A 26,779-nucleotide genomic window follows, 5' to 3' on the forward strand; every position below is an offset into this window, starting at 1 on the left:
TCTCTGATGAAAATAGGGACGTCCTCTTCCAGTAACAGTAATTATTATTATTATTATTTATACCCTGCCCATCAGACTTGGTTGCCCCAGCCCCTCTGGGAGGCTTCCAACATATATATAATTTGCATAACGAAACCAACTGCCTCTATCTACTCCTTTTATATGTGTGTGTGTGTGTGTGTGTATTAATTTTTTAATGTATCATTTTCAGCAATCATTTAACACATTTTCGTATCTTATACAATTTTTGACTTCCATCAATCACATCTGAAAATTTCCCAATCTTTTTCACTTAATTTACATTTCTTAATTTTACTATATTAATTTTCTTAACTAATAACTCTCTTCATAATCTCCCTTGCAATATTTAATATATCCCTCCTTACTAAACTTTTTGTAATCCTACAACTGTTGATTACAATTGCTTTTCAGATAGTTCCAGTCCTCTGAGAATCTCTGGTCCTGCAGGTTTCGAATCCTTCCTGTCATCTTATCTAATTCTGCATAGCCCAGCCTCTATCCACTCCTAATCTGAAATCCCCCACCAAAGCCAGCGAACCCTCGAGGCAGGAAAGAAATCACAATTTCTCCCCTCTTCCCACGCATGCGCAGTGAGCCAGCGTGACCTCACGCCCTCCCACCTGCGCGTCATCTCCTTCCCCTTCCGTCGCCTGGAAATAGCGGGCCGAGCCCGGCGAGGAAGGAAAGGAAGAGCCGCTTTGCCCGTGTGCGCATGCGCGTCGTCGTCGCGGCCGGGAATTGGCTCTCCTCCGTCGTCAGCGGCTGCTGCTGCCGCCGCTGCTGGTGGCGCGGCGCTCTGGGGACGCCGGCGTCGTGTTTTTGGCATATGCTTGGCGGCGCCTGAGCTCCGTCCGCTGCGCCCCGGGCCTCCCTGTGCCGCCGCCGCCCGCCCCGCCGGGGATGCTGAGCAAAGGGGCGCTGCAGCGCGTGCTCTCCGCCGTCAACAGGAGGAGGAGGATGAAGCTGCTCATGGGGCTCGCCCTGGTCGCCTACGTCGCCTGTAAGTGCCCAGGCTGGGTGGGTGGGGGCTCCCATTCATTCGCCTCTTCCCAAAATGGAGGGGGGTCACCGCGCGCTTTCCCTCGGTTTTTCATTTTTGCAAATTGCAGCAGCCGAGGGGTTGCACCAAACGCTGGGAGGGAGGGAGGGAGGCGGGAAAGCGACGCGGTGGGGAGACAGATGTGACATAGCAATTCCTCCTTTTTCTTTTTTTGCAAAAGGCTCGGGGGCGGGGGGGGAGTCAGGACTTTCTGGTGGAAGTTTGCAAAGTCCCCGTCGCTTCTTGACGTATTTGTTTTTCAGCGGCAGCGGGCAGGAGGGAAACCTCTTGATGGCGCTTTCTGGTTGGGGTTTTTTTGGGGGAGGGGGGTGTTGCCCAAACTTTAGCAAAACCCAAACTTTAGCAAAATGCCTCAAACCTCCGACCGTGAATGTGCCTCCAGGTTAGGCCCCAAGTCCCTATTTGAACACTGACCAGAGTGTGCTTTGAGATTTTGTGGTGTGTATTTGGCAGTGGTGGAGAGAAGCTTCTCTGTGTTCTCAGGTGATGGCAGTGTAATAGTTATGTCTACTCAGGAGTAAGCCCTGCTAAATTAAAAAAAGGTAAGTGGAGTCCTCATCGTAGGCTGAGTCAAACAAAAAGATAGTTGTGTCCTGTGTTTACAATTTGTATTTACCACAGCTGTGTCTCTTTTTGGCTGGGAAACCTAAGAAAAACATTCTGCTGTTGGTTCCCTGAATTAAACTAATGGCTTTTTCACAGGACCTGTTTCCAGTGTCCAGGCTTATATTATCTTTTTCTCTCTTCACCTGCACCCCTCCCCCTGCCAGGGTTGCATTGTGGCAAATGTCCATCTCACCACCACAAGCAGGGTTTGCCTTTTCACATCCATTAGAAAGTATCGTCAGTTTGAGGATATTTTTGGAAACATGCTGGAAACTGAATCGCGCGCATAAGGAGGCTCCTTCTAGACTAAGGCCAGCTTGTGGGCTTTTTCCACGGTGGTGTGTGTGCACAAATGTCACAACAGTACATCCTGATGTTTTGTACCATTGCAAATATCGGGTTTGACTGGTAGCGAAGTATCTGGCATTGTATGTGCAAAAGAAGAATCAGATGACCTGTCAGCAGTAAGCACAGTACAACCTGTAAGCACAGTGCCAATCTGTAGAAAAAGTTGGCCATGTTTGTCTTGGCGTCACATAGGCTGAGGAGAACCTTGTATGCCATCCTGACGCCATGGAGGCAGGACACTATAAAAGTGTCATAAAGAGAAATTGCAATTTTTCGCATCCCACAAATAGTTCACAGCCTGAACTAATTAAGTAACAACTTGTACTTTAATTGACCTTGCTGTGGCTAACCTCTTCAACTCTGCTACTGCCTGAAGAGGTTTTCCACAGAGGTTTGCACAGAACAAACGCACAGAGGTTTTGCGCAGAGGAAACGTACTGGACAGGCAGATATTCCACACATGTTTTGTAACATGAAGGCTGAAGCAGTGAGGAAGTTGAACATATATCCTGGGAGAACCCTCTTGTCCAGCCTTCCCCAACCAAGCCCCCTTCAGGTGTCGTTGGACTAGAGCTCCCATCATCCCTCACCCACAGTGGCTGGGGCTGATGAGAATTATAGTCCAAAATATTGGAGGAACAACAGATTGGAGAAGATGCTTTTTTCCAGGGCTTTTTTCCCCACCTGGAACTCAGTTCTGGTACTTCTCAGGTGGGTGCCATTGTCTTTATAAGAGAACAAGGGAGGCATTCATGGTGGGCACCTCTTTCTAGAAAGACAGCACAGGATATAACCCACAGGGCTAGATCAGGCAGGTGCCTTCCCCATGGTTGGCTACTGAAGTGATCAAAGATCAAACCTGAGACTTTCTGCATGCAGATCATCTGCTTTCCCACTCACCTGTAGTTTAGGCTTGCTTTAGAGTCTGCACACTTCAGCACTGACATGGCTCTGTTGTTTTTGCTGCAGAAGGAAGGCAAGAGTCCATTTCTGCTTTAGATAACAGTGGTCAAAACCCTGAATGTGGTGGCAGTGGAAGGAAGTAGTAAAATAAAATACAATGTAGTATTTAAAAGCAACAAAAATACAATTAAAAATCAATATAAATATTTAATTTGATGTGCTGTTCTTTTTTTCCTTCTTCAGCCATTAATCCACAGACACCTAAATGATGCTTGTGGAATAACAATGGTCCAAACCATGGGCCACAGTTCGGCTTTTTGTACATTCAGGCTTACACATTTCAGGGTTGCACATACAGGCATGTCTGATGCACTATCTTGTAGCACTGATAAGGAGTGAGGAGAAAATCCCCACGGTTTTCCTGGCTGCTCATAGCAGTTTTCCACTCCGCTTAAAAGGAGAAACAAACAACAGTCCAGATAGAGCAGTAGGCAAACTAAGGGCACGCTCTTCCTTGCGTAATCCAGTGTCTCCAGGGTTTCCTCATTTAGGGGCATTGTAGTCATTTAATGTAAGGACAAGCCCTAGGGCTTCAGCTTATTGCTTTAACCGGTGAAGTAATGCTTACATTCTAAAGTATGTTGTAGACATCGCCTCTTGTCTTGGGTGGTCCAGAAAGGCCTAGAAATATTTGAGTAAGTAAGTGGGTAATGAAAGAAAGTATTTGAGTGTGTTTGTTGAAAGTGTGCATCAGGTTTATTTCAGCTACTTAACTGGCATAGCCTATGTGTGTAGCGGAATGGACTTGTAATCTTCAGCAAGGTGTGTTAGTTGTTACAGTTGCTGCACATTTGAAAACTCCTAGTATTATTATTAATAATAGTAATTAAGAATAGAAATGTTTCACAAACTAGTACACATAAACAAGAGGGTGGAGATGTGGAGGAGGGACTTGTATTTCTTGTCCCTAGTTATGGTACAAACAATATCCACTTGGTGCCTATGATGCTGACTAGTTTTGTGACACGGCTCCCATTCAGCCTGCCACGCAAGTGTTCAATTATAACTGGGGTTTTTTTTTAATGGACATTCTATAATTTGTGTAAATTGCTTAGAGATTACGGGTGGTTAAACAGTATGTAAATTCCCATGAGTAAATAATATTCCCCATAGCAGTCACAATAGTATGCTAGCTAGGCAAAAAGCGTTGCGCTGTCAAAGGCACAAAATATTTCACTTTTGAGTGCTCAGAAATTGTTACTCGGCAATAAAAGCATTTATTTTACAGAACTAATGCAACAAATTTCTGTTGGTAGCACAGAATCCGAAAGGCCATTGAGGTGAACTTTTAAGTTCCTCTGGAATGGTAGCAGTCTCAGTAGCTTAACTCCAGGTAGTAAATTATGTGTTACTAAGCGGGTGGCGCTGTGGCCTAAACCACAGAGCCTAGGGCTTGCCGATCAGAAGGTCAGCGGTTCGAATCCCCGCAATGGGGTGAGTTCCCGTTGTTCGGTCCCAGCTCCTGCCAACCTAGCAGTTTGAAAGCATGTCAAAGTGCAAGTAGATAAATAGGTGCCACTCTGGCGGGAAGGTAAACGGTGTTTCCGTGAGCTGCTCTGGTTCGCCAGAAGCGGCTTAGTCATGACCCGGAAAACTGTCTGCGGACAAACGGCTCCCTCAGCCAGTAAAGCGAGATGAGCGCCGCAACCCCAGAGTCGTTTGCGACTGGAGTTAACTATCAGGGGTCCTTTACCTTTACCTTTTTAAGGGAGGAATGATCATCGCTGACTGATGTTCTATATATTGTGTTGTTTTTCTGTGTACGTTTGCTTTGTGAGAGATTGGCCTCAGAGCAACTAATAAGTATTTTCTGAAAGGGTGATACGTTTTGTTGTTGCTGATTTTCTTAGTTCTCTGTAGAAGTCAGATAACGCTTAAGTGCAGTAGCTTTTAATAGCTGAGAAGATCGATCCAATTCTGCAGGTCGATGCGCTGGCAATAGCTGTCTTGATGCTTCCTTGAAAAATGATTAAGTGGTTTTGTGGCAATGGCCTATCTCCACCCCCTTCTTTCAGCATTGCCATTACAGGAATAGTTCTGTGAACGATTCATATTTGGAATATGGTAAAATATTAGCACTGACATACTGAAACAAAAAACTAGGTGCAGTTCATCCAAAACAAAGGCATTATTTAGATTCTAAGGAACATGTACTTGTGGCTGAATGTTTTTCAGAGCCACCAAGGTAGCTTCTTGTACCAGAGCAAGGCTGAAATCCAGGTGCAGAGGTGTCTAGTTAATGCGCTACAGGGGGTAAAATAATGCCTGCCAAGTCAAGGAGACAGAGGGTGGGATTCAACTAAATGCGTCCCATCAGCTCAAGCATTTCTGCTTGTGCAGTGGGACTTTTACCTTTCTCCCCTGACTGCATGTCCCCACACCTGCCCCAAATGTGCTCCAGGGGGTTGGAGTGAACCCATAAAACAGATTTTGGGGGGTCTGGGTTGGGGAAGAGAGAGATAATGTTCTGAGGTGCAAGCAGAAATCATTGCACTGACAGAACGATCACCCAGCGCTAAGGTGGATGAAACCCATTGTCATCAACTTTAAAGCGAATGTTTGCTTGCTGAACCTTGGAGCATAAAATCAAACTTAATCTTGGCCTTCATGGAAAGTATATCATTTTTGACACGTCTGCTCTCAAAGATAGGTGCGCCATGACTTAGTCTGGTGTGGGTAAAGGGCCTAAAATTGTAATGTGTCTAATTAACTCTTATGGTTCTGTAATTAAATCGCGACAGGAACAATTGGCTCATTGTCCGTTGTAGTTAATGGTAAAATGCAGCTAATGGATTCACAAGCAGGGCTTTAAGGGCGGGTTGGTAGCTTTGAAGTTTCTTGAAGTTAATAAAAGAATTGCCTTTCTGTTTATGCAACCCGATAGGGTCTTGTGACTAAATATCAGCTCGATCAGAGTAACTGTTGCCACAGCATTTGTTTGAGCTTTTGTTTCCAGTGTTTTCCGTCAAACAATGCACACCCGTTTTGCCAGAATGGAGTCGCTTAGAACTATGCAGCAAGGCAGTTTTTAAGGTAGAAAAAATAAATAAATAACTACACTGCTCCTCTCCCACCTCCAATACGTGGTATAGCATGTGAAGCAAAAATTTACTTACTTTGGATGCTTTCCTGCTTTCCCAGTTATTGCCCGTTAATGATAAAGGTAAAGGGACCCCTGACCATTAGGTCCAGTCGTGGCCGACTCTGGGGTTGCGTGCTCATCTCGTTTTATTGGCTGAGGGAGCCGGCGTACAGCTTCCGGGTCATGTGGCCAGCAGGACTAAGCCGCTTCTGGCGAACCAGAGCAGCGCACGGAAAAGCAGTTTACCTTCCCGCTGGAGCGGTACCTATTTATCTACTTGCACTTTGACGTGCTTTGGAACTGCTAGGTGGGCAGAAGCAGGGACCGAGCAACGGGAGCTCACCCCATCGCAGGGATTCGAACTGCCAACTTGCTGATCGGCAAGCCCTAGGCTCTGTGGTTTAACCCACAGCGCCACCCGCGTCCCATTACTTACTTACGTGCCCATTACTTACTCCCTATTGATCACCCGTTTCCTTTTTTCAGACGGCTAAATTGCTATGTTGCTCATTAGCTGGCTTCTCTTATCTACATCCAGAGAGTTTCTGGGAGCTGCCGTTGGTTGCATCCAGAAGGTGTGGCGTCCGTTGTAAGGTCCTACTGTTTTGGTGCTGTTGGTGGGACACGTTTAAACATTTTCAGCGTTGCCTATGCCTGATTCTTGTGAGAGCTTGTGCGTGATCTGCTCGCAGGCATGCTGTCTGCTGTCTTTCAGCGGATATATTGCTTCTTAATTGACACGATGAACGATGAGCATCCTAAAAAGTGAGCGTGGTCAAGAGGGAATCCTTACCCGGGGTTTTAGTTCATTTCGGTTACGTTCACTGTATCTGTGCCTCCTTTGAAACGAAATGCTCGTTCATCTTGGCTTGGAGGCTTCTAGCATTAGCAGATAAAAAACCACCTGTCCTTGGTATCTCTTTCCAAGTGTCTCCAGCGTGGAGCATTTCTCCCCATCTTTGGCTTCCATGCTCCCACCCTTGGACTCACTGCTTGACTCCATTGCATCCCTTTTGGACAACCGTAGACATTTTTGCCACCAGTTCTTGAGAATGATTCATCCCTAAGTAGACAGCTCACCAGCTTCTGTTGCCTCCGCCCCCCCCCCCCGGATAAGTTTAAAAGCTGTTCTACCACCTTTTTCATTTTAAGCACCCATCAGCCATAGAAAATACCATACTTTTCCATGTATCGGACTGTTTTTTCCCCTTTAAAAATCATGCTGAAAAGTGGGGATCGTCTTATACATGGGTAGTGCATAGGGTAGATGTTTGATTAGTTGCTGATGTGTCTGTCAGCAGCTATTGCGCATGTGATTGGTTGCTGCGTCAGTGGGTGGTGCTGATTGGCTGACACTCAGGCAGTTGGGCAGGCAATTGGCAGCTTCTGCTGGCAATGGGACATACGGGAGGCGGATTTTGTGACACGTGTGGATGAGCGAAAAGAAGTTTAACAACCCTGTGCCATCTTCCCCCATTTTCTTAAATTTGAGTTCCTAAAAATAGGGGGGCGTCTTATACATGGGGGCCTCTTATAGCTGGAAAAGTACGGTACTTTGATTCTGCGAAGGATGCACATTATTAGGAAGGCATGCTTAAAATCTGGGGCAGGTTTGTTGATTTGTTCCCATGGCTCTTGGCAACCCGGCTGGCTAGCAACCAGTCCATTAAGTGTGTCTTGTGTAGTGAAGGGGCCTTGGAAGTGTGTGGACATGCCCTTAAGGCAAATTAAGGTCACTGAATAAATGCTTTGTGGTGTGTGGGTGTTTGCGTTCTGTGCACTCCTCAGGGCAACTTGCAACAATTTTAAATTACAAGGCCATAGAACCTACTAAAATGCACACACACACTGTTCAAATAAGCTTAATCAGGAACCAAAGAATTTGAATGTTTTCTGTGTCTGGATTCAGGATATATTAAAGAGAAGGTTGGAATTGTTGCTTTCTTTCGCACATAATGGTCAGCTTGTTAAATTTATAAAGCCGTCATCGAAAGAATCAAATCTCACTTTACTGAAGATGGTTATTTCTGTTTTCTCCCATTTTTTAAAATAGTTTTAAAGTAATTAAGCGTTTCTGGGTGCTCTTACTGTGATCAGTAGCTTAAAACAACAAATGATTTTTAAAATGCAAAAACACTAATTACAATGCATTTGATACTATTTCCTCTGTAGACAAATAAGAAACAGCTAGCGTTCTGTTTTCAGTTGCGTTCACAGCCAGGAAGTGTTTGGAAGCTTGCTTGCATTTCTTGTATATCTTTAACCCACTCATCCATAGCAGAACTTAATGGTAAATCATCACGCAGTGTAATATGCCACGTGCTGTTATTCATCTGAGTTTGCATTTACCTAATTTTAAGACCCGCTAAGGAACAGATGATTCTGTCCTGATATGTAAAACCATAGAATTCAAAGAAGGCGAACTCCCCACCCCCAATGACTGTATATCTGAGTTTCTAACACAGCCAGGCAGAGACATTCCTTTCCACCCAGAACTGCAATAGTACGGAAAAACCAACTCCCCATTCCCCAGCTGGTTGGCAGAGGAGCAGGGGTGGGGTGCTCTGTATCTATGGGACACGGATGGCGTTGTGGTCTGAACCACTGAGCCTCTTGGGCTTGCCGATCAGAAGGTTGGCGGTTCAGATCCCTGCGACACAGTGAGCTCCCGTTGCTCTGACCCAGCTTCTGCCAACCTTGCAGTTCGAAAGCACACCAGTGCAAGTAGATAAATAGGTATCACTGCAGCGGGAAGGTAAACGGTGTTTCTGTGTGCTGTGGTTTCCATCACGGTGTTCCGATGCCACCAGAAGCGGTTTAGTCATGATGGCCACGTGACCCGGAAAGCTGTCTGTGGACAAACGGCGGCTCCCTCGGCCTGAAAGCAAGATGAGCACCGCAACCCCATAGTCGCCTTTGACTGGACTTAACCATCCAGGTGTCCTTTACCTTTACCTTTTTATGCTCTGTGTCTTCACGTCTGTGCTCTGCACCCATGCACAAGAGAGAATGTGGGGTATCTGCTCCCACTTCTGTTTTGGCCATGCTCTGTCACCACCAGGAGCTGGGTTCTTGGGAAGCGTTGGCCAACAGCGAATGTGGCCGTCAGCCGGAGAAAGCAGTTGTCCACTCTTAACGATACGTAGAATATTTCCACGTGAAACCACTAAATGAGAAAGCACCCAGGGAGCAAGACAAATGTTTCACAAACACCCATTCCTCACAAAGAGAATAGGTCCCCCTGCCCTCATTGGCTGTTGACGGTCAAAATTTCAATATAGTACTGGCTAAAATAGGCACAGGACGCGGGTGGCGCTGTGGGTTAAACCACAGAGCTTAGGACTTGCCAATCAGAAGGTCGGCGGTTTGAATCCCCACGACGGGGTGAGCTCCCGTTGCTTGGTCCCTGCTCCTGCCCACCTAGCAGTTCAAAAGCACGTCAAAGTGCAAGTAGATAAATAGGTACCGCTCCAGCGGGAAGGTAAACAGCATTTCCGTGCGCTGCTCTGGTTCACCAGAAGCGGCTTAGTCATGCTGGCCACATGACCCGGAAGCTGTACGCCGGCTCCCTTGGCTGGTTAAGCGAGATGAGCGCCGCAGCCCCAGAGTCGGTCATGACTGGACCTAATGGTCAGGGGTCCCTTTACCTTTACCTTAAAATAGGCACAGCCCAGATGTGAAAATGAGACCCACGCACAGCTCTCGGGTTTTGTAAACTGAAGAGGCAATCTGCACAAGGGAGGTGCAGAGGAGAAAAAACACAAAGAAGAGAACCGCGTTTGACAATGCCAGAATAAATTAGGGAACTGTAAGCAGGCATTTGTATCTATCTGACATGCTTCCTTGACTACAATGGTGTGAGTTCCTGAGTGGGGTGAAGGTGACTTTGGTCTTCTGGCCAGCAGCAGAAGCTGAAGCTGCTTCACACCTTGCAATTCTTGGAGCAGCTGGGGTTCTTTGTGGACAAGGAACCTGATGTCTGGGGCCAGGCTGGCATTTCTTTTACCTCATGAGTTCTTCCTCCCAGGGGTCCTTGTTCTTCTGGACCAGGAGCAGGGGACACCGGGCGGTAAGGATTGAATGCACCGCCGCCCCGTACTCTCTTCACCGGCTCTGCTTTGCCCCTCAAGCATTTCTGCCAGGTTGAAATGCATCCTTAAACTGCCACAATGCCTCTTTCTTGGGTGATGAGAGAGATTTGTGTCAGTGTGTATGGAAGCTAGCTTACTGTGCAGAGCTGAAATGTTACACCCATTGCTCTGCCTGCTCTTGTCTCTGTGCCCCCCCTGGCATGTGACCCACAGAAGGTTGCCCCTCTCTTTCTTATCATAGATTTGTAGTGGGAAGAGACCACAAGGCTCATCTAGTCCAACCCACTGCAATGCAGGAATCTTTTGCCCAAGTGGGGCTCAAACCCACAATGCTGAGGTCAAGGGTCTTCATGGCTCCCCTTTCAAACGTGATGTGTGCTCAGTGGGGCATATGATGCGGGAAAGTGGAAAATGAAGGACCATTTAGTTTGCTAGAGGATTTCTATGCATATGGTACTTCTGTAAATAAAATAACTTGTAACCTGGTGGTATCTAGTCATATCTGATGGCTTTTTTCTGGTGTCCCCGCCACCACCTGTGGAAAGCTTCACAAAACAGTCTAGTATGATTGTTGTATGTGATGATTATACAGTGGTACCTCGGGGTACAGACGCTTTGGGCTACAGACGCTTCACATTACAGACGCTTCAGGCTATGGACTCCGCTAACCTAGAAATAGTACCTCGGGTTAAGAACTTTGCTTCAGGATGAGAACAGAAATCACACGGCGGCGCCGTGGCAGCAGCGGGAGGCCCCATTAGCTAAAGTGGTACCTCAGGTTAAGAACAGTTTCAGGTTAAGAACAGACATCCAGAACGAATTAAGTTCTTAACCCGAGGTACCACTGTATACGTGTTGTACGTTATTTCCTATTTGGAAACCTTCTGTGAAGTAATTTGTATGCGAAGGTAAAGTATATTAAGCACATCCAGATTTGGGCTACTTGAAGCTTGTTGCAGCTTGAGATTCTGAATGTTTTCCTGACTGTGACAATTAACATTCAGTATTTTGGGAGGGCTAATTATTTTGCGATATTTCAGCATCCCAATGGTCCTATAATCATTTGATATATACAGTATGACTTGTTTTCTGGAATACCTGCTCTTAGCCTAATGAAGCTCACCTCGTTAATACCTGAAATGAATGTCTTCTGAATTGATTTAAAAATATTTTCAAGCAACACTAATTAATTCTTCTTCTTTTCCCACAGCTGTATGGGGCAATGTACTCAACATGAGGTAACAATGACTGCTTCTTTTTCCCCTTTTGTATGTCTGTGAGGATGTGAAGTAGAATTATTCTTTCTGTCAGAACAACAACAACAACAACAAAAAGTATCTTTTCCCTCAACCTTCCTTTCCTTCTTCCATGGAATGGAAGATAACGGGAAACATTCAGTTTCTCTGATTAAAAATGTTGTCGTGAGCCACAAATTTTTGGCATGAGAAGACAAAAGTGGCAGTTGAAAATGGGTAGGCCCATCCACAAGTGTGGGACAAGGCCCTATAACTATTCTGCCCTCCCCCCCTTTACTGTCTCTTCCCCTTTCTCCTTCCTGGGGTGCAAACTCGGGAACAACAGTGGTAGATTTGTCATTAGTGAAGGGATTGCATGCGTCCTACAGGAGCAGTTTTTATGCTGGAGATAATATATGAGTGGCGTGCTGCTGTTTTTGAAAGGAGTGTGCCTCTTTGAGCAATATCTCTGTTGGGATTAGCCATGCAAATGTCCTTCAGAAGTTTATCAGAGTGGGGAAGAGATTGTCGCTGTCGTCTTTGCAAAAACGATGGGCCTTGTCCAATGTTAACCATTCCATTCACTCCATAGACTTCTGCTTGTCTAATGAAACTTCTTTCTCTTCTTCCTTTGCACCCTCAAAAATCTGCTCCAGGGGATTGTCTGGAGCAGAATTTGTGGGCGTGCAGGAAGAGGAGGGGGAGAATACATCCTGTATGTTTGCACAGTGTTAGGTACAACTCTGTATCCTTGACTCCCTCTGCCCCAATTCTTTTGTGTGTGCTTTGCAGTCAGTGTTCCAAAAAGCTTTATCATATTATTACGAGATTGCATTCAGCAGAACTGTGTTTCCGAAAATAACTGTGCGCTCCTTCCAAAGAAAGAAAGAAAAAGGCCGCTCCTGCTTCCCATTGTAAGTGGAGAGTCAGATTGGATTACTCCATTGGTAAAAATAAACATTTACTGGTGCTAATCCTGTGGCCGAAAGTGAGCTGGGTTCTTTGCTGTAGAAAATCCATATAACTGTGTGGGTTTCATGGGCTCTGATTGTGTTATCAGCACTTGAAACCCATAAGATTAAACAAGTTCGGCTGAGGATGTGGTTTCACCCAGTGAACCTTTTTTACAAACAACTCTTAAGGTAACAAAACAGTTTTAACTCTGGAGTAGCTAACCTCTGGCCCTTCAGAAGTTGCTGGACTCTTCTCCCAATATCCCCTGTCAGCAGGGTCAGCAACTGGGGATGATGGGGGGTTGCATACAACCACTGAGGGCCAGAGGTTAATCACTCCTGGTTTAACTCTTTTACTCCAGAACAAGGGCATATATAGCCACAGGTTTCTGGTGTATGAAAGGGCACAGGATTGACTTGTAACTTTCAGGGGCTTCCCACACTTTTTATAGAGCATCATATCTGGGATAGCATTTATGCAAAGGTGTGCATGACCTAAGCTTCAGATCACGCACGGCATTCTATGTGCAGGAGCTGGGTTTGCACAAACCCAGGAGCTTATCTTTGTGTGCATCCTACATGCTATGCAGCTGTGTCAATGTGTTTCCCCCAAACTTGGGTCTCCCCACTGTTGTTGGACTACAGCTGCCATCATCCCTGGCTAGCAGGACTGGTGGTCAGGGATGATGGGAGTTGTAGTCCAACAACAACTTTGAGATGTTCGAGAAAAACTGACCTATGTTGTGAAACAATCCTTACAGTTTACAAACATAGGAATACTTCTGGAGGGTTTTCCCCCTTTGGTGATTCTACCCATGTAGGGTTTCCCAACTAAGTTTTGTACTCTTTAGGTGTGGCAGAAAGAAATGGAAGTTGTTGTTGGATTCTACCTCGCATCATCCCTGACAATTGGCTATGCTAGCTAAGGCTGATGGGAGTTGGAGTACAACAACATCAGGAGGGCCAGATTAGGTTCCCCAATCTCCACAGTAAGTCTGCAACTTAGTCTCATTTAACTTGTGTGCATTCAGTTTTACATGCTCGGCATTGTTTTTTTAAAACAAAATTTAAAAGGGGGGCAAGCCTCTTTTGGGGGGGAGACTTTGGCAATCCCACCCAAAATTGCACCCAATGACTATGCCCAATTTTGGCTTTAGGTGCGATCCCCGTAAAGTTACCCCCATGGAAATTGAGGGCTTACTCTATTCTAGCTGAACTTCTATTGCTGGATTTGGTGGATCTTTGGCCATTTTAAAAGTTTTCCTTATGGTTTTCTTCCTAACAGGTCTATCCAGGATAATAGTGATCAGAAAGTAGAAAATAAGATTGAAGAGGTCAGTACGCTGGATATCCAGTATTATAATCCTTGCTTTCCCCACAGTCAGCATTTTGCAGACTTCCACTGTTTTCCTTTTGGTGTCAGCCTTCTTTCCTTTCAATTCTGTCCCCACGGTGGAGCTGCCACTTTTATTTTTCTTCTCTTCAAATGTTGGCAAAACTCACAGTCATTCAGCTCCACGGCAGTGTGTTGCTTTGTAGATGTCTTCCTTTTACATTCATACTTTGAGATCCTACTTGTTAGCTGTAAATAATAATACATATAAAACAATTTCCGTTTGCCCCACCATATCCTCAGTCTTTGTGGGTGGGTAGTAACACATTCATCAGTGTTCATAAAATATATAAACGCAGTAATAATGCAACAAAAATAACACAACCTCCTTTGCACACCAAATGTCTGCTCCCAGTGTATGTCAGGATTGAAATGGGTCGTGGGAGTAAAATGCTGATTTCCTGTTGGCATTCTTTATCTTAGTTTCAGTGGTGCTAATATGCAGCTAACTGCAGCACCCACCCCTCAATTCTTTATGGCTGTGTCATCTTGTAAAGCTAATCTAAACCATGGCTTAATGTAACAATGGAAGAATGGTTGTCAAAATTAATGGACTTAGCTGAGATAGCAAAATCGACATGTTTAATCAGGGGAAAGTCCGTGTTAACATTTACTAAAGATTGGCCTTTAATTATTGTACCTCACCTTACTTGTGCTGGTCTATAAAGATTTGATTATGACTAAAGATTGGAAACCTCTCATAGACTTTTGTGTGAAAAAAGGAAATAATGACACTTGGATTTGGGGATTGAAGATAAAGTTGGTTCATAGAAAGTGGTTTTGTTGGGTGTTATATTGGAGTGGATGAAGTGAATATTGTTTACATACAGCAGATGAAGAATTGGAAGTTCTTTAGTTTTTGAACTTTATCTTTTCTATTTTCTCCTAATCATTTTTCTATCTCTTTCTTATTATCTCCCTCTTCCTTTTTCTCCTTTTTCACTGTGTCTTTATCTTATTTTGACTAATGTTGAATAAGAAAGATATTTGATAGTAAGATTGTATTTTTCTCTATGAACATTTTTATTTTAAATAACAAACTGTGGCTTAATGTGAAAGTGCTGGTTCCCAAGGAGGAGATAGCATCTACTTTGCTTTTCCCTTGTGCTTTAGCTCAGTGTGGCAACTAAGACAGAGTTTGGCATAGGGTGTTGTCTGAACCCAGGATCACAGTCAAAGCTCTCTCTCCTCTTTTAATATGATCTGTAGTTTAAAAACAAATCTTGATTTGTTGTTCTTGCGGGCAAATATATTGATGCAAGGAAACCACACTGGGTGTTAACTGTCTCTTTTGCCTTTAGGTTGTCGCGCCTTTAAGAGAGAAGATCCGAGAACTGGAGAAAAGGTATCTTCTAAAAGCCACGGCGACTGAAATGGCTTCAGATAGATGTTACATAGGGCATTGGGGACACAGTGAAACCTTGCTTGACCCCACAGCACAGCAGCAGTGGAGCAGACCCTAGCTCGCTTAATGCAACTCTTTGGAAATGGTTTTGCAGGTAGTGACAGATCAAGGAGAATTAACTAGGGCACACTCCCCTGTGTTTCTCTCAGTGCTGGAGCAACCAAAGCTGTGTCGGTGCTGAAACCAGGTTGAAATGAATGAATGCAAATTTTCTTGATCTAAGTGTGACTACGGTTCTATGGCTACAACCTTCTCGAGTACCTTTCCCGAATAAAGGATATCTTAATGACTGGGAGGTAGCTGTTTAAATCCTCAACAGTCGGGAGTTTTAAATTATTATTTTTTAAAGTCATCGTGACCTAATTAGATATTTAGAACTGTCACCACCTTCTCTCCCCGCCTCCCTTTCATTGCATGTTTATATTTAAAAGTAGCCTAAAATAGAATGTACTATTGCAGACTGGTGGTACATCTGGCATCCAACACTGTGTACCAATGAAGCATTTTGTATTCCTGTTTTCATCCAGGAAGATACAGTGGTACCTCGCAAGACGAAAGAGTTTTTCATTTTTTGAGTTGCTTCGCAAGACGAATTTCCCTATGGGCTTGCTTCGCAAGACGAAAACGTCTTGCAAGTTTGTTGAATGCATTGATTTTCAATGCATTCCTATGGGAATCCGTGCTTCGCAAGACGAAAAATTCGCAAGACGAAAAAACGAATTAATTTCGTCTTGCGAGGTACCACTGTAAGTGAGAGAAGCTGCAGATCAGTTCACAGTGTGAACAAAGAACTCGTGCTTTATGCCATGGAATTCGATATTAGTGACTTCTAAGGAGGCTATGATGTTTGATCGCCTAAGTCTAATGTTGGATACAACTCAGTACAGTAGCACCTCGGGTTACGTTACCCTCGGGTAATGTAAACTTCAGGTTGCAAAAGTGGCAAACCCGGAAGTGTTTCGCCACGCACACATGTGCAGAAGCGGTCTACTGCTTCTCCTCGGGTTGCAAAAACCTCAGGATCCGGCCAGACCTCTGGAACGGATCCTGTTCGCAACCGGAGGTACCACTGTACAAATTCATATGTATTGGCTTCCAGGAGTTACTGGTCTGTGATTCTGTTATGTAATGTTTACTAGGCATCATAGGATAGACACAAGTGCCAGTGATAAGTCTTCCAGCTTCAATATGGTTTGAAATTTCTCATTCTTCCATTTTGAAATGTTTCATAGTTTTACTCAGAAGTACCCGCCAGTGAAGTTCCTATCCGAAAAGGATCGTAAAAGAATTTTGGTAAGTTGGCAACTTGCTCAGAACTAATCAGTGACCTAAATTTTTGCATAGGTTTAATGAGAAGAAACGACAAAGATGGCCAGTCTCTTTGTGGCATGGCACACATTGAAAAGAAAATTCAGTGTACTTGTGTTAGCTTTTTAGCTCTTCCTAATGTAATTATAATTTTTGGACATAGTCCTAAGGATGGCATCATTAAGAAGCAATAATCAATATTTGAGTACCCAATTCTGGACTGAGCACCCAGACACTGTGGTATTGTTGACTCGTAAGTGGGCATGGATTGTATGCTAAGAGAAGCCAAAGGAACCTCAAAAGGGAGAGAAAAATAAAAGATCACAAATGATTCCTGTGAAGGATGAAGTTTGTTAGAAAGAACATAGTTCTCTGTATTAAAAAGCAAAATACGGGCAACAGACTTTAACTCAGAATTTGAGGGAGTGATGCTCTTACTGGCATAATTTTTCAAAAGATGTTCTTCATGCTGGTCCTTGCTTTGACTTATTTCAGCAGTCTTGCTTTTCCAGTGTGGTTTTTTCATTTGATAACAATATTTATATGCTGCCCCATAGTGGAAGTTTTGGGTGACTAACAGTAAATGTAAAACAAAACCATAAAATAAAAAATCATAATGAAGACAGCAGCAGAGGCTAAAAGCAATGTGCTCTCAGAAGCACCAGAAAATAGAAACTCTGAACATCTCCAGTAATTTCAGATTTTTGGAATGTTGAGATTAAAAGATTAAAACACCTGAAGAAGTATCAAGGTCTTCAACTGGTGCTCAAAGGAGTGCTAAGTAGGCACCAGGCGAGGCTCCTTGGGGATGACATTTTTTAATGGGGTGCCACCACAGAAAAGGCCCCCTCCCCTCCACAATAACCGTAAATGAATAGAAATTCAGCAGTGGGGCACCCTGGAAAAGCTGGTAGCTGTTTGAAAATGCACAAATGTTGGCAAAATATACTCTCAAGGTATATTGAATTACCGTATTTTTTGCTCTATGAGACTCACTTTTCCCCTCCTAAAAAGTAAGGGGAAATGTGTGTGCGTCTTATGGAGCGAATGCAGGCTACACAGCTATCAAAGAAGCCAGAACAGCAAGAGGGATTGCTGCTTTCACTGTGCAGCGATCCCTCTTGCTGTTCTGGCTTCTGAGATTCAGAATATTTTTTTTCTTGTTTTCCTCCTCTAAAAACTAGGTGCGTCTTGTGGTCTGGTGCGTCTTATAGGGCGAAAAATACAGTAGTTGCCAGAGTTTGTGGTGGCAGCTTGGATGGTTTCTAAAAGGCTTAGACAAATCTGTGAGTGCTGTTAGCTGTGACATCGGAGGCAGAGTAGCTGTGGTTGCTAAGTGCTGGAGGCAACCTACTTCAGCTGTCCAGCCGTCTAGTTCAGGATGAAATTGCAAGGCAGAATTGCTTGCGTGAAAGGGACTTCATGCCAGAAGCAATTTGAATCCTATGCGTAATACAGCTGTACCTTGGAAGTCTAATGCTTTGCCAGTCGAACGTTTTGGCTCCCGAACTCCACAAACCTGGAGGTGACTGTTCCAGTTTGCGAACTATTTTTGGAAGCTGAACAGCCGACAGGACTTACCATTGGCTGCAGCAGCTTACTGCAGCCAATCAGAAGCCGCGCTTTGGTTTCCAAATGTTTTGGAAGTCAGATGGACTCCCAGAACAGATTCCAAGGTACAACTGTACATGCATGTCTGCATGTATATAGTCTTTATGCACACTACCTGCACATTCTTAGAAATAGCCACATGTGCATATATCACATGGCAAACTGCTACCACATGATGAAATTATTTTCTACATATAATAATAAGGATGATGATGTAGTTTTCCTTAAAGGTGAAATTGAGCAGCTGATATCGGCAGAATTGCTCAGTGTCAAACTTCTAGAAAGCCTTTGGAAAAGTGAGCCAAAGGAACAGCTGACACCAGTAGAAGAACGTTGGCTGTCCTGAATCTCTAAATCAGGGTTTCCCAAACTTGGGTCTCCAGCTGTTTTTGGACTACAACTCCCATCATCCCTAGCTAGCAGGACCAGTGGTCAAAGACGATGGGAATTGTAGTCCAAAAACAGCTGGAGACCCAAGTTTGGTAAACCCTGCACTAAATAATGTGTAGGAGCTGCAGACCTAAAATATTCCTGGTAATTAAATGACATGGAAACTAATTGACTCTTAGCTAATAGCAATGTGTTGGTCATGAACTTTAAAGCTGTGAATCAGAAATTCTGTTGATGTTACTGTGAGCACAGCATTGGACTCTGATTAAAGATTTGGTGGTCCTTTGTCCTTTTGATAAGCGCCCTGTTGTTTGATAGAACTGGAGCTTTGTAGTTTTGGTGGAGTAAACTTAATACGTAGCAACCCAAGATTTTTGTGAGGCTTTAAGAATGCTTTGACATCCTGATTCTAAACCCATTTACTTACAAGAAGACCCATTGATGTCGCCTCTTCCAAATGTGCTTGTGTTCAGCCCTTAAATGCAGTCTGGGGAGAAGTGCAGGACTGTAAGTGCAGGATTGCTCAACCTAAGAGGCTGATCTTAAGCAGTGAGTGTTTGGTGCGAGACAGCCGGGCAGCCCATATGTACTGTATGCAAAACTGAAGAAGAGAAGGGTAACCCCCAGAAAGTTATTTTTGTCAGGATGAAGATGCATATCACGCAGTTGCCTAGATTTCCTGAATGACTGTGCTAACCTTTAACAGGTTGTGTCAGTTAGAATGAGTATCTTGTGCAGTACATGTTCATCAGGAATGGTCTTTCAGAAGGTGCAGGGGAGCAGAAAATGGGATTCGGACGAAATTAAGAGCCCTTCTACTCATACAAGCAAGCACTTGGGTTGCAATCCAATTGCTGTGGTGTTGTACAAGAAAGACACTTTCTTTTCATGAAGGTCACGCCTATGGATGGGAAGAACCACATTGTCAAGTAATTCAGTCAGTATAGGCAGTTCTGTGACTACTATTTGTAGCCTCTGGTCTGGTATTGAGTGCAAATCTCTTGGGTTCTGATTAACTAGCTGTTGGATCCATGGCTGGCCTCTGTGAAGAAGCATTGCCTTCCTCCAGGCTGATCCAGCAAACTTTCACTCTGACCCAGCAAAGCTGCTCTTAATTTACTGGGAAGGGTGTAGTGCAGGCTTCCTTAACCTCGGCCCTCCAGATGTTTTTGACCTACAACTCCCATGATCCCTAGCTAGCAGGACCAGTGGTCAGGGATGATGGGAATTGTAGTCTCAAAACATCTGGAGGACTGAAGTTGAGGAAGCGTGGTGTAGTGGTTGCCTCACAACACTTCTAGAATGGTTGGGCTTACTGATTTGGCTTTGAGTGCGAATTCATGAATGATCCTTGTGATGAGGTCAATGGGAGGCAGTTTCTTCCTTGAACACCACCCCAGCAATGCATGTGTAAAGGAACATTTGTTTAGTTGTGTCTGACTCTTCGTGACCCCATGGACCAGAGCACGCCAGGCACTCCTGTCTTCCACTGCCTCCCGCAGTTTGGTCAAACTCATGTTAGAACAGGTGGGACCAACGCCATAATAGGTTGCTCGGACACTTTAGGGTATTGCTTCCTTTATGGCTGCAATAATTTGCAAAGTGATACATGGATTGAAGTATAACCCATTCAATATTGTGAATGTAAAATCCAACCTTCTGAGATGTTGATGAGCTTAAAAGTGGGTGAAAGATTTCTCAGTCGTTATTAGATGGCTGGAGATGTATAGAGTCTCTTGCACATAACTCTCTTACTGATGACATTGTTGTCAGACATTTGAATCAAATAAGGGGAAAGTTAGATTTTAAATTGTTTGGCCTGTGAGGCAAGTAAAAAAAAAAGGTTCTTGGTATGTGTTTTAAAAATATATGAATTCAGCAAATTTAATCCCCCCATTATGAAGTAAGGATCGCCTTTGCGAATATATTAATTAACAAATAAATAGCCAAGTTAGTGCGTCGTTGGGAATCAACACACTTTTTCGGTAGCTGTAAGAGTCTTCCACTGTTAATTGTTCAAAGCATTAGGAATCACTTGTAATCTCACAGCTGCTATTTGGATTGCCTTAGCGGAGTACCAAAATTGGCTGTTATGTAATTGACCCTTACGAAGTTGCCACATCAGACTGAAGCTCATTTGTTTTCTTCAGCGGTTCAATAGTGCTCGGTTATTTTCTACGCCCTTTGGAATGTTGTGTGAAATGAGCGAACTTTTAAGTGGCACCAGCTATGGACCGAGTGACCTATAGTTCAGGCTCGCTGTCTGTGCACTAAGTTGATGAGAGACACTTGCAGGAAAGATTGCAGCACAGGGAAAATAAGCGCTTGCTTAAAAAATGCATTCCTTTCTTCTGGATGCATTATGTTTCTCAAGGTCCTAACCCGGTGAAAATGAGGGTGTAGCAACATTAAACTTATTCTGCTCTACTTTGACATTTTCCGTGCATTTGCCCAAATCGTGCTTCAGTCTGGTAATAACTGTGTCTGTGAAAACCTCCCTACCACTATGGAAAACACTCCCATGCATGGAAAGCTAGGCTGTCAGAAAGTTGTCCAGATCAACACTTTTCTCCCTTGATATCTCCCCAGATATATGAAAGTTTTCCAGATGCAGAGAGGAGGTGTGGTTGTTTTTTTTAAAAAAAACATAGGAGTAAGTCAAACAGGCAATCCCATCATCGCAACCACCTCAGTCAGACTTCCATTGCTATTTCTGGACATCTGCACCTGCCCTCTGAGTTAATCAACACCAGGAGTAGCCAGCCGGGTGCCTTGCAGATGTTGATCAACTGCAACTCCCATCATCCCTATCCAATGACTTTGCTGACTGTGACTGATGAGAATTGTAGTTCATCTGGAGGGGAACCACGTCGACTATACCTGGCCCAGACAGATCTGATTTAAGTAGAATAGGATGCAAACCACACTGCACTGCTGGAATGCTTGCTGTTTCTCATCCATTATTGGAGGGAAGGGATTGTGAAAAGAAGCATGCATTTTGCATGATGGTCCTTGGTGAAAATCCTGTGTGGATCTTCCCTAGTTTTCCTTATTTCCATTTATTCTGGTGAATTTAGGGTGGCGTGGGATAAACCTCTATTCCTTGAGTTTGGAACATGCTGTTTTACCTTAACAGGAGCCGCCATCCTTACCTTTTGACCTCCCATGAACAACTTTGAGTCTCACAAATTCTGTGGTTGCATGAAGCGAGGAGTGAGATGTATCTATTACTACTTTGAAGCTTAATTTAAAACAAAAACAGAGTTATTTTTCCCTCCCCTGCCCCTGTCAAGATGTACAAAAACAAACTCTGAAAGCTGCTGTTGATTTCATTTCATGTTTGTGGACTTTTTGTCTGGTGTTTTCCTTTTAAAAGAGAAGAAACATTTATATGCAAACTGTCCTAATGCAGATAACTGGAGGAGCAGGGTTTGTGGGTTCTCATCTTACTGACAAACTAATGATGGATGGCCATGAAGTTACAGTTGTGGACAACTTCTTTACGGGCAGGAAAAGAAACGTGGAACACTGGATTGGCCACGAGAACTTTGAACTGATTAATCATGATGTCGTAGAGCCCCTCTACATTGAAGGTGAGTCCCCCCGAGAGGACACAAGTTGGGCTCCTTCATGCATGAACATTAGGGACCTGTTTCTGTCATCTCGTAAATGGCCACCTTTGTGTGGCTGGCAAATTCTGCCGTTTTCCTTAAGGCCACATGCAATTGCTTCTGGGAGCATGGAAAGTACCACTGCCCTCACAGGAATTGGGCAGCTGAAGATACCATACCCACAAAGTTAGCCAAGAGGGGAGGACCATGGGCAATGTCACAGTGTTGTACCACACAAAGTTTGCCTGTGGGCACAAGGCCTGCGATTACAAGGGCTTCTGCTTCTGCTTCTGCCACAGAACAGCGGGGAAGGGCTATTTCCCAACCACCACCACACCCAAAAATTCATTCACCTGCATCTTGACATCACAAGTACATAATACTGTGCTTTCTCGGTGAATTCATTGAAGTCACACTGGAATAAAATTGCTTGTGGATGCACTTGAGTTCTCGAATCTGCTTATTACAATGAATGTGGGCTTAGGAAACATGAGAACAGGTTCCGATTCTGTAACATCCTCATGGTCAAGCAGTTACAGAGGTTGAGCTGTTTAGTTCTCTGCTACCTTCCCTTCCCTTTTAACTCTTCACCCATGCTGTTTTCACGCTGTGACAATATGGCTGAAATTTTTAAAAACAACAACGGTGCCTATAATACTAAGCTAAGCCCTTACTTGGTGTGAATGACTTAAACTGTGGGCTCCTGGTGAAAAGATCACAACTGCTTACCTCCTTCTCTAGGCCTGTTGCTGTGAGCTAAGCCATGGTTTGAGTTATGTCTGAACCCATCCTTGTGGCTTAGTTGCCCCAGCCAAACTATGAGTAGTAACCCAGCTTGTGAATTTTCTCAACTGAACTAAACCATGAGCCTCGGTTCTGACATACACTAAGCGAAAACATGGCTGTGTTCACAGCTGTGCAGTAACTAACATCAGGAGTGGAAGAGAAGCAAAGCACACCCAATCTTTTCACTGGAAAGCCCACACATTTGATTGTTCATGCTGTAAGCTATGGTTTGGCTCAGTGGTACTTACAAACCAGCATGTGAGCATTGGAATAATGCTATATATGTTGCCTTTTGAGGTTACACATGCCACAGGCATGTTTTGCCTCCTTCCCTCACAGTACAGGTACTACAAATACACAGTGCAAATATATTTACAGATATTGTCAAGTTGAGTGAAAAATACATGAGATAAGTGTTTTTTATAAGCTGGAGTTATTTCACTAAGGCTACAGAACTTCATGAATCTTTATCTAAATGTACAGGAGGCACACACTGTCTTGAGAAGCAGGGGGATACATTTGCCATGTTTGCAAGACTATAATATAAACGGGGGTTAATAAGATTCTCCACCTATCCCAGACTCCAGTTTAATTAGATCCCCTAACGACTTTGTTTCTGGATCATGAGGGTGTAGCTGTGCAGTTGGAATTTGCTAATGGTCTACAACACCTCCCTCGTACAATCAATTGCTTTTGGTTAAATAATACCAGTGGGACGTTATTAAACTGGCAGCCTGTTTTTAGCACGCAATTTCAGCCTTGGCTGGGTATGAATTATATAGTTTCTTTTTGTTGAGTATAATGAAAGGCAATTCCGGTGTGACTCTCTCTCAACAAGAAGATACTTCACAGTTCAAAGTGCTTGCTGTGTGTCTTTGACAAGGGGAAAAAAACCCCACAGAATGCGGAAATCACATAAGCCTGTTTAAATGGCACCCTTAGAACTGACTAGCCAAGCTCTATAAACAAAGATTTCTCTGTAAAATTGTTTTGAAAGTCAGCTTTCATCCCAAAACGTTAAAAAGAAACCAGCGATAACCCATAAGGATTAAGTTAGTACTAGAAAAGTTTTTAAATAATATTTGCATCGCTTCAGTATAATTGGATGAGAATTTGTCTAGGGGAACAATTCAAACCTAAATCGTTTGTATGTGAAATGGGATTTGGAATAAATATTTAATTGGTTGTATGTTCCGAATGGAGTGGTGTTTTTCTCCTCTTAAACTAAAAAAATGATATATTATAAGTTTGTATTCTCATCATTTATACCCATCTTCCTAGTTCTGCACCCATAGGAACATGCTCATTGCATGCTTCAACCTCTTTAACATATTCTTTGCTGAATCTGAGATTTGACTAGCGTGAGTAAGGACAGTGGGACAAGCCTGCAAGTTGTAGGTCCCTGGGCTCTTCCAGATCACAAGAAAGATGTATCATACTGTAGCTTCTGGTTCTCTTATAGAGAGGAGCCAAAGAACATTCTCCTTTTGCCCTTTTAACGCAGCCTTCCAGCCATGCTTTTGTCTTGCCTTGCTTGTGAGTAGCCCCTTGCAAGTAGGCTCTTGCTAATGAGAGTTAGAAGAAGTGATTGTCTCCAAATCTGGCCTGCTATTCACTCTTGCCTTCCATTTTCTTCTGTCAGTTCAATTCTCTCATTGGCTCTGTTCCCACATCCAAGAGATCTGGCATGGTGGAAGTGTCCCTGAATACCTTCAACTCCTTCCCCCTTTTTTAATCCCCCAACTGAGTTGGTGTAAAATAAACACTCTTCTCTTTTTTTTTTTTTTTTGTCGTTGTTTCACAGTGGACCAAATTTACCACCTGGCCTCTCCAGCTTCCCCTCCAAATTACATGTATAATCCCATCAAGACGCTAAAGACCAACACCATTGGGACGCTGAACATGTTGGGTGAGTCAGTGAATGGATTATTTGAAATAAAGCAGCTTGACGTTCATTGAAATGGTACGGTGCATCGCTGCTGACTTTTACTGGAGAAAGGCGCAGCATCCTGATTCCAGATGTTTGCACCTGTATGTCTGTTTGTAAATGACTTAAATATTCTTTAGAAACACCAGCAGGGCATTCCTTTTTGTTTCAAGTTGGTATCCCTACATGAAGCTAAGTATTTGCATGCCAAAACAGCAAGCCTTAGGGCAGGGGTGAGGAACCTGTGACCTTCTGGAGTTTGTTGGGCTCCAGTTCCCATCTATCTTAGCCAACATGGCCAGGGATAATAGGATTTGTAGTCCAGCCATCATGGCCAATGGCCAGGGATGGTGGGATTTGTAGTCCAGCCATTATGGCCAATGGCCAGGGATAATGGGATTTGTAGTCCAGCAGCATCTGGATCTACACAGTTTCCTTATCCCTAATTTTAAGGGAAGTCAAACAGTATATTTTTGCCATCCTTCAGTCCCAGGGTAGCCACTTTCATGAACAAGTGTGATGGGGTGAACCAGGGATATGCCCAGTGATGCGGACTGATGTCATTACAAAGAAGATATTCTTGGCACTTGAGGATAGTGCAGGATATTTGCCACAAACAACTTTCTATACCATCTCAAGTCACTTTTCATGCCATTCAGCGAGTTCTAAGAGCTGGCCAAAGATGTATTCTCTTGACTTCCTTTTGCAGAAATTTGGGGTTCTTGGTAGTATCCTTACCTTATTATATAGACGCGGACAGGCCATTAACTGTTTTGGATGCTTGTAGTCTTATACCAAGTAGCAGGGAATTTCTTGAAGCATTCAGAAAATCCTTAACTATGCTTTCATGCCTGTTGTGCTAGACTTCCAAATGGGCAGGGTGAGAGTAAGCATTTTGGGGTATTTCATTTTGCATTTCTGTCCCATCTTTTGTTCCAAGGAGCTCAAGGTGTGGCATATATGGCTCTCCCGTTCCCCATCAATCCCCGCAACAACCCTGTGAAGTAGTTTAGGTTGACAGAGGCAGGGATTGATCCCCCAAAGCCACATGTGAAGTCTCTCTTAGCAAAAACAACAAAGATGGCACCCATTGAGACGAACTCTCGCTAAAGCTTGTGCCGCAATAATGAACCTCTTTATGATGCCACAAGGCTCTCCACATCAGTTCTGCAAAATTACAGGAGGTCTGCATTGCTGGAGTAATGCAGAGCCACTTTAAAGCATAGTTTTTAAGGGTGTTTTTTTGGGTGAGAAGTTAAATTTCGGTCTGAAAGTTTTTACAACAAAGCCTGCTACTGAATGGAATGTGGAACTCCTGGTTGCTTAGCCCCCTTTGGTCAAAATTAAATTAAGATAAGCGTGAGTCTGTTCATTTTCACTAAAGTTCACCCTCTTGTTTTTTTCTTTTTCTTTTAAGGGTTAGCAAAACGTGTTGGAGCTCGGCTTCTTCTTGCATCTACCTCTGAAGTATATGGAGGTAAGAAGTGGACTTGGCAATGGCTGATTTGGGAGCCAGTCTTTTACTGAAGGGAGAGGTCCCATCAGTATGGAGGCCTCCAAGCATAGTTTTAAGCAAGGCAGGGAGAGCTGGCAAGAGTTTTTCTCCATCTGCTACGTTTTCCTTCACATTTGACCTCCCTGCCCTGCAGTCAATGGATCTTACTATGCTTTTGATGAAGATATTATTTTAAAATGTTCCTTTTGCTCACCTACGCAAACAAAAAGCTTGATCTTCGTTTTAAAATCTAGGGGGCATTAATTTCCATGGATAACTGGGCTTGATAGTGTGACTTTTACCTCAGTACTCCAGGATCGATTCCCTCCTCTACCTTTTCAATATACTACTATCCTTTTCATTCTTTGGTCCCTATTATACTTTTACTGCATTCAATGAATAGAACACCAGTGCATGGCATAATATGGCTTGGTTGACGCTGCCCCATAAAGCCTTGATTTGGGAGTTTCCGATGTGTTTCCTTAAGTCATCAC

At 43.8% G+C, this 26,779-nt stretch overlaps 1 protein-coding gene and 1 long non-coding RNA gene across 3 annotated transcripts in view; both read left to right on the top strand.

Annotated features, from left to right (window-relative positions):
• The first annotated feature begins 687 nt into the window (after positions 1 to 687).
• The window catches only part of UXS1 (UDP-glucuronate decarboxylase 1), a 39,650-nt gene continuing 13,558 nt past the window's right edge, over positions 688 to 26,779 (top strand). The window contains exons 1-8 of one of the 2 annotated variants that reach the window (XM_083610853.1): positions 688 to 1,021; positions 11,382 to 11,409; positions 13,645 to 13,693; positions 15,054 to 15,097; positions 16,390 to 16,450; positions 21,879 to 22,059; positions 24,668 to 24,772; positions 26,208 to 26,267. In XM_083610853.1, the coding sequence (XP_083466979.1) occupies positions 922 to 1,021; positions 11,382 to 11,409; positions 13,645 to 13,693; positions 15,054 to 15,097; positions 16,390 to 16,450; positions 21,879 to 22,059; positions 24,668 to 24,772; positions 26,208 to 26,267 (628 nt within the window). In that variant the 5' untranslated portion in view covers positions 688 to 921. Of the gene's footprint in view, positions 1,022 to 11,381; positions 11,410 to 13,644; positions 13,694 to 15,053; positions 15,694 to 15,908; positions 16,451 to 21,878; positions 22,060 to 24,667; positions 24,773 to 26,207; positions 26,268 to 26,779 lie in introns of both variants that reach the window. The other variant, XM_083610854.1, reaches the window with a different exon arrangement.
• On the top strand, positions 18,273 to 21,727 carry LOC310761347. The gene is made up of 2 exons (XR_014547411.1): positions 18,273 to 19,890; positions 19,994 to 21,727. It is a non-coding gene; the product is annotated as an uncharacterized lncRNA (long non-coding RNA).

This window comes from Podarcis filfolensis, assembly GCF_964270895.1.
Source record: "Podarcis filfolensis genome assembly, chromosome: 4".
NCBI classification, from domain to species: Eukaryota; Metazoa; Chordata; class Lepidosauria; order Squamata; family Lacertidae; genus Podarcis; species Podarcis filfolensis.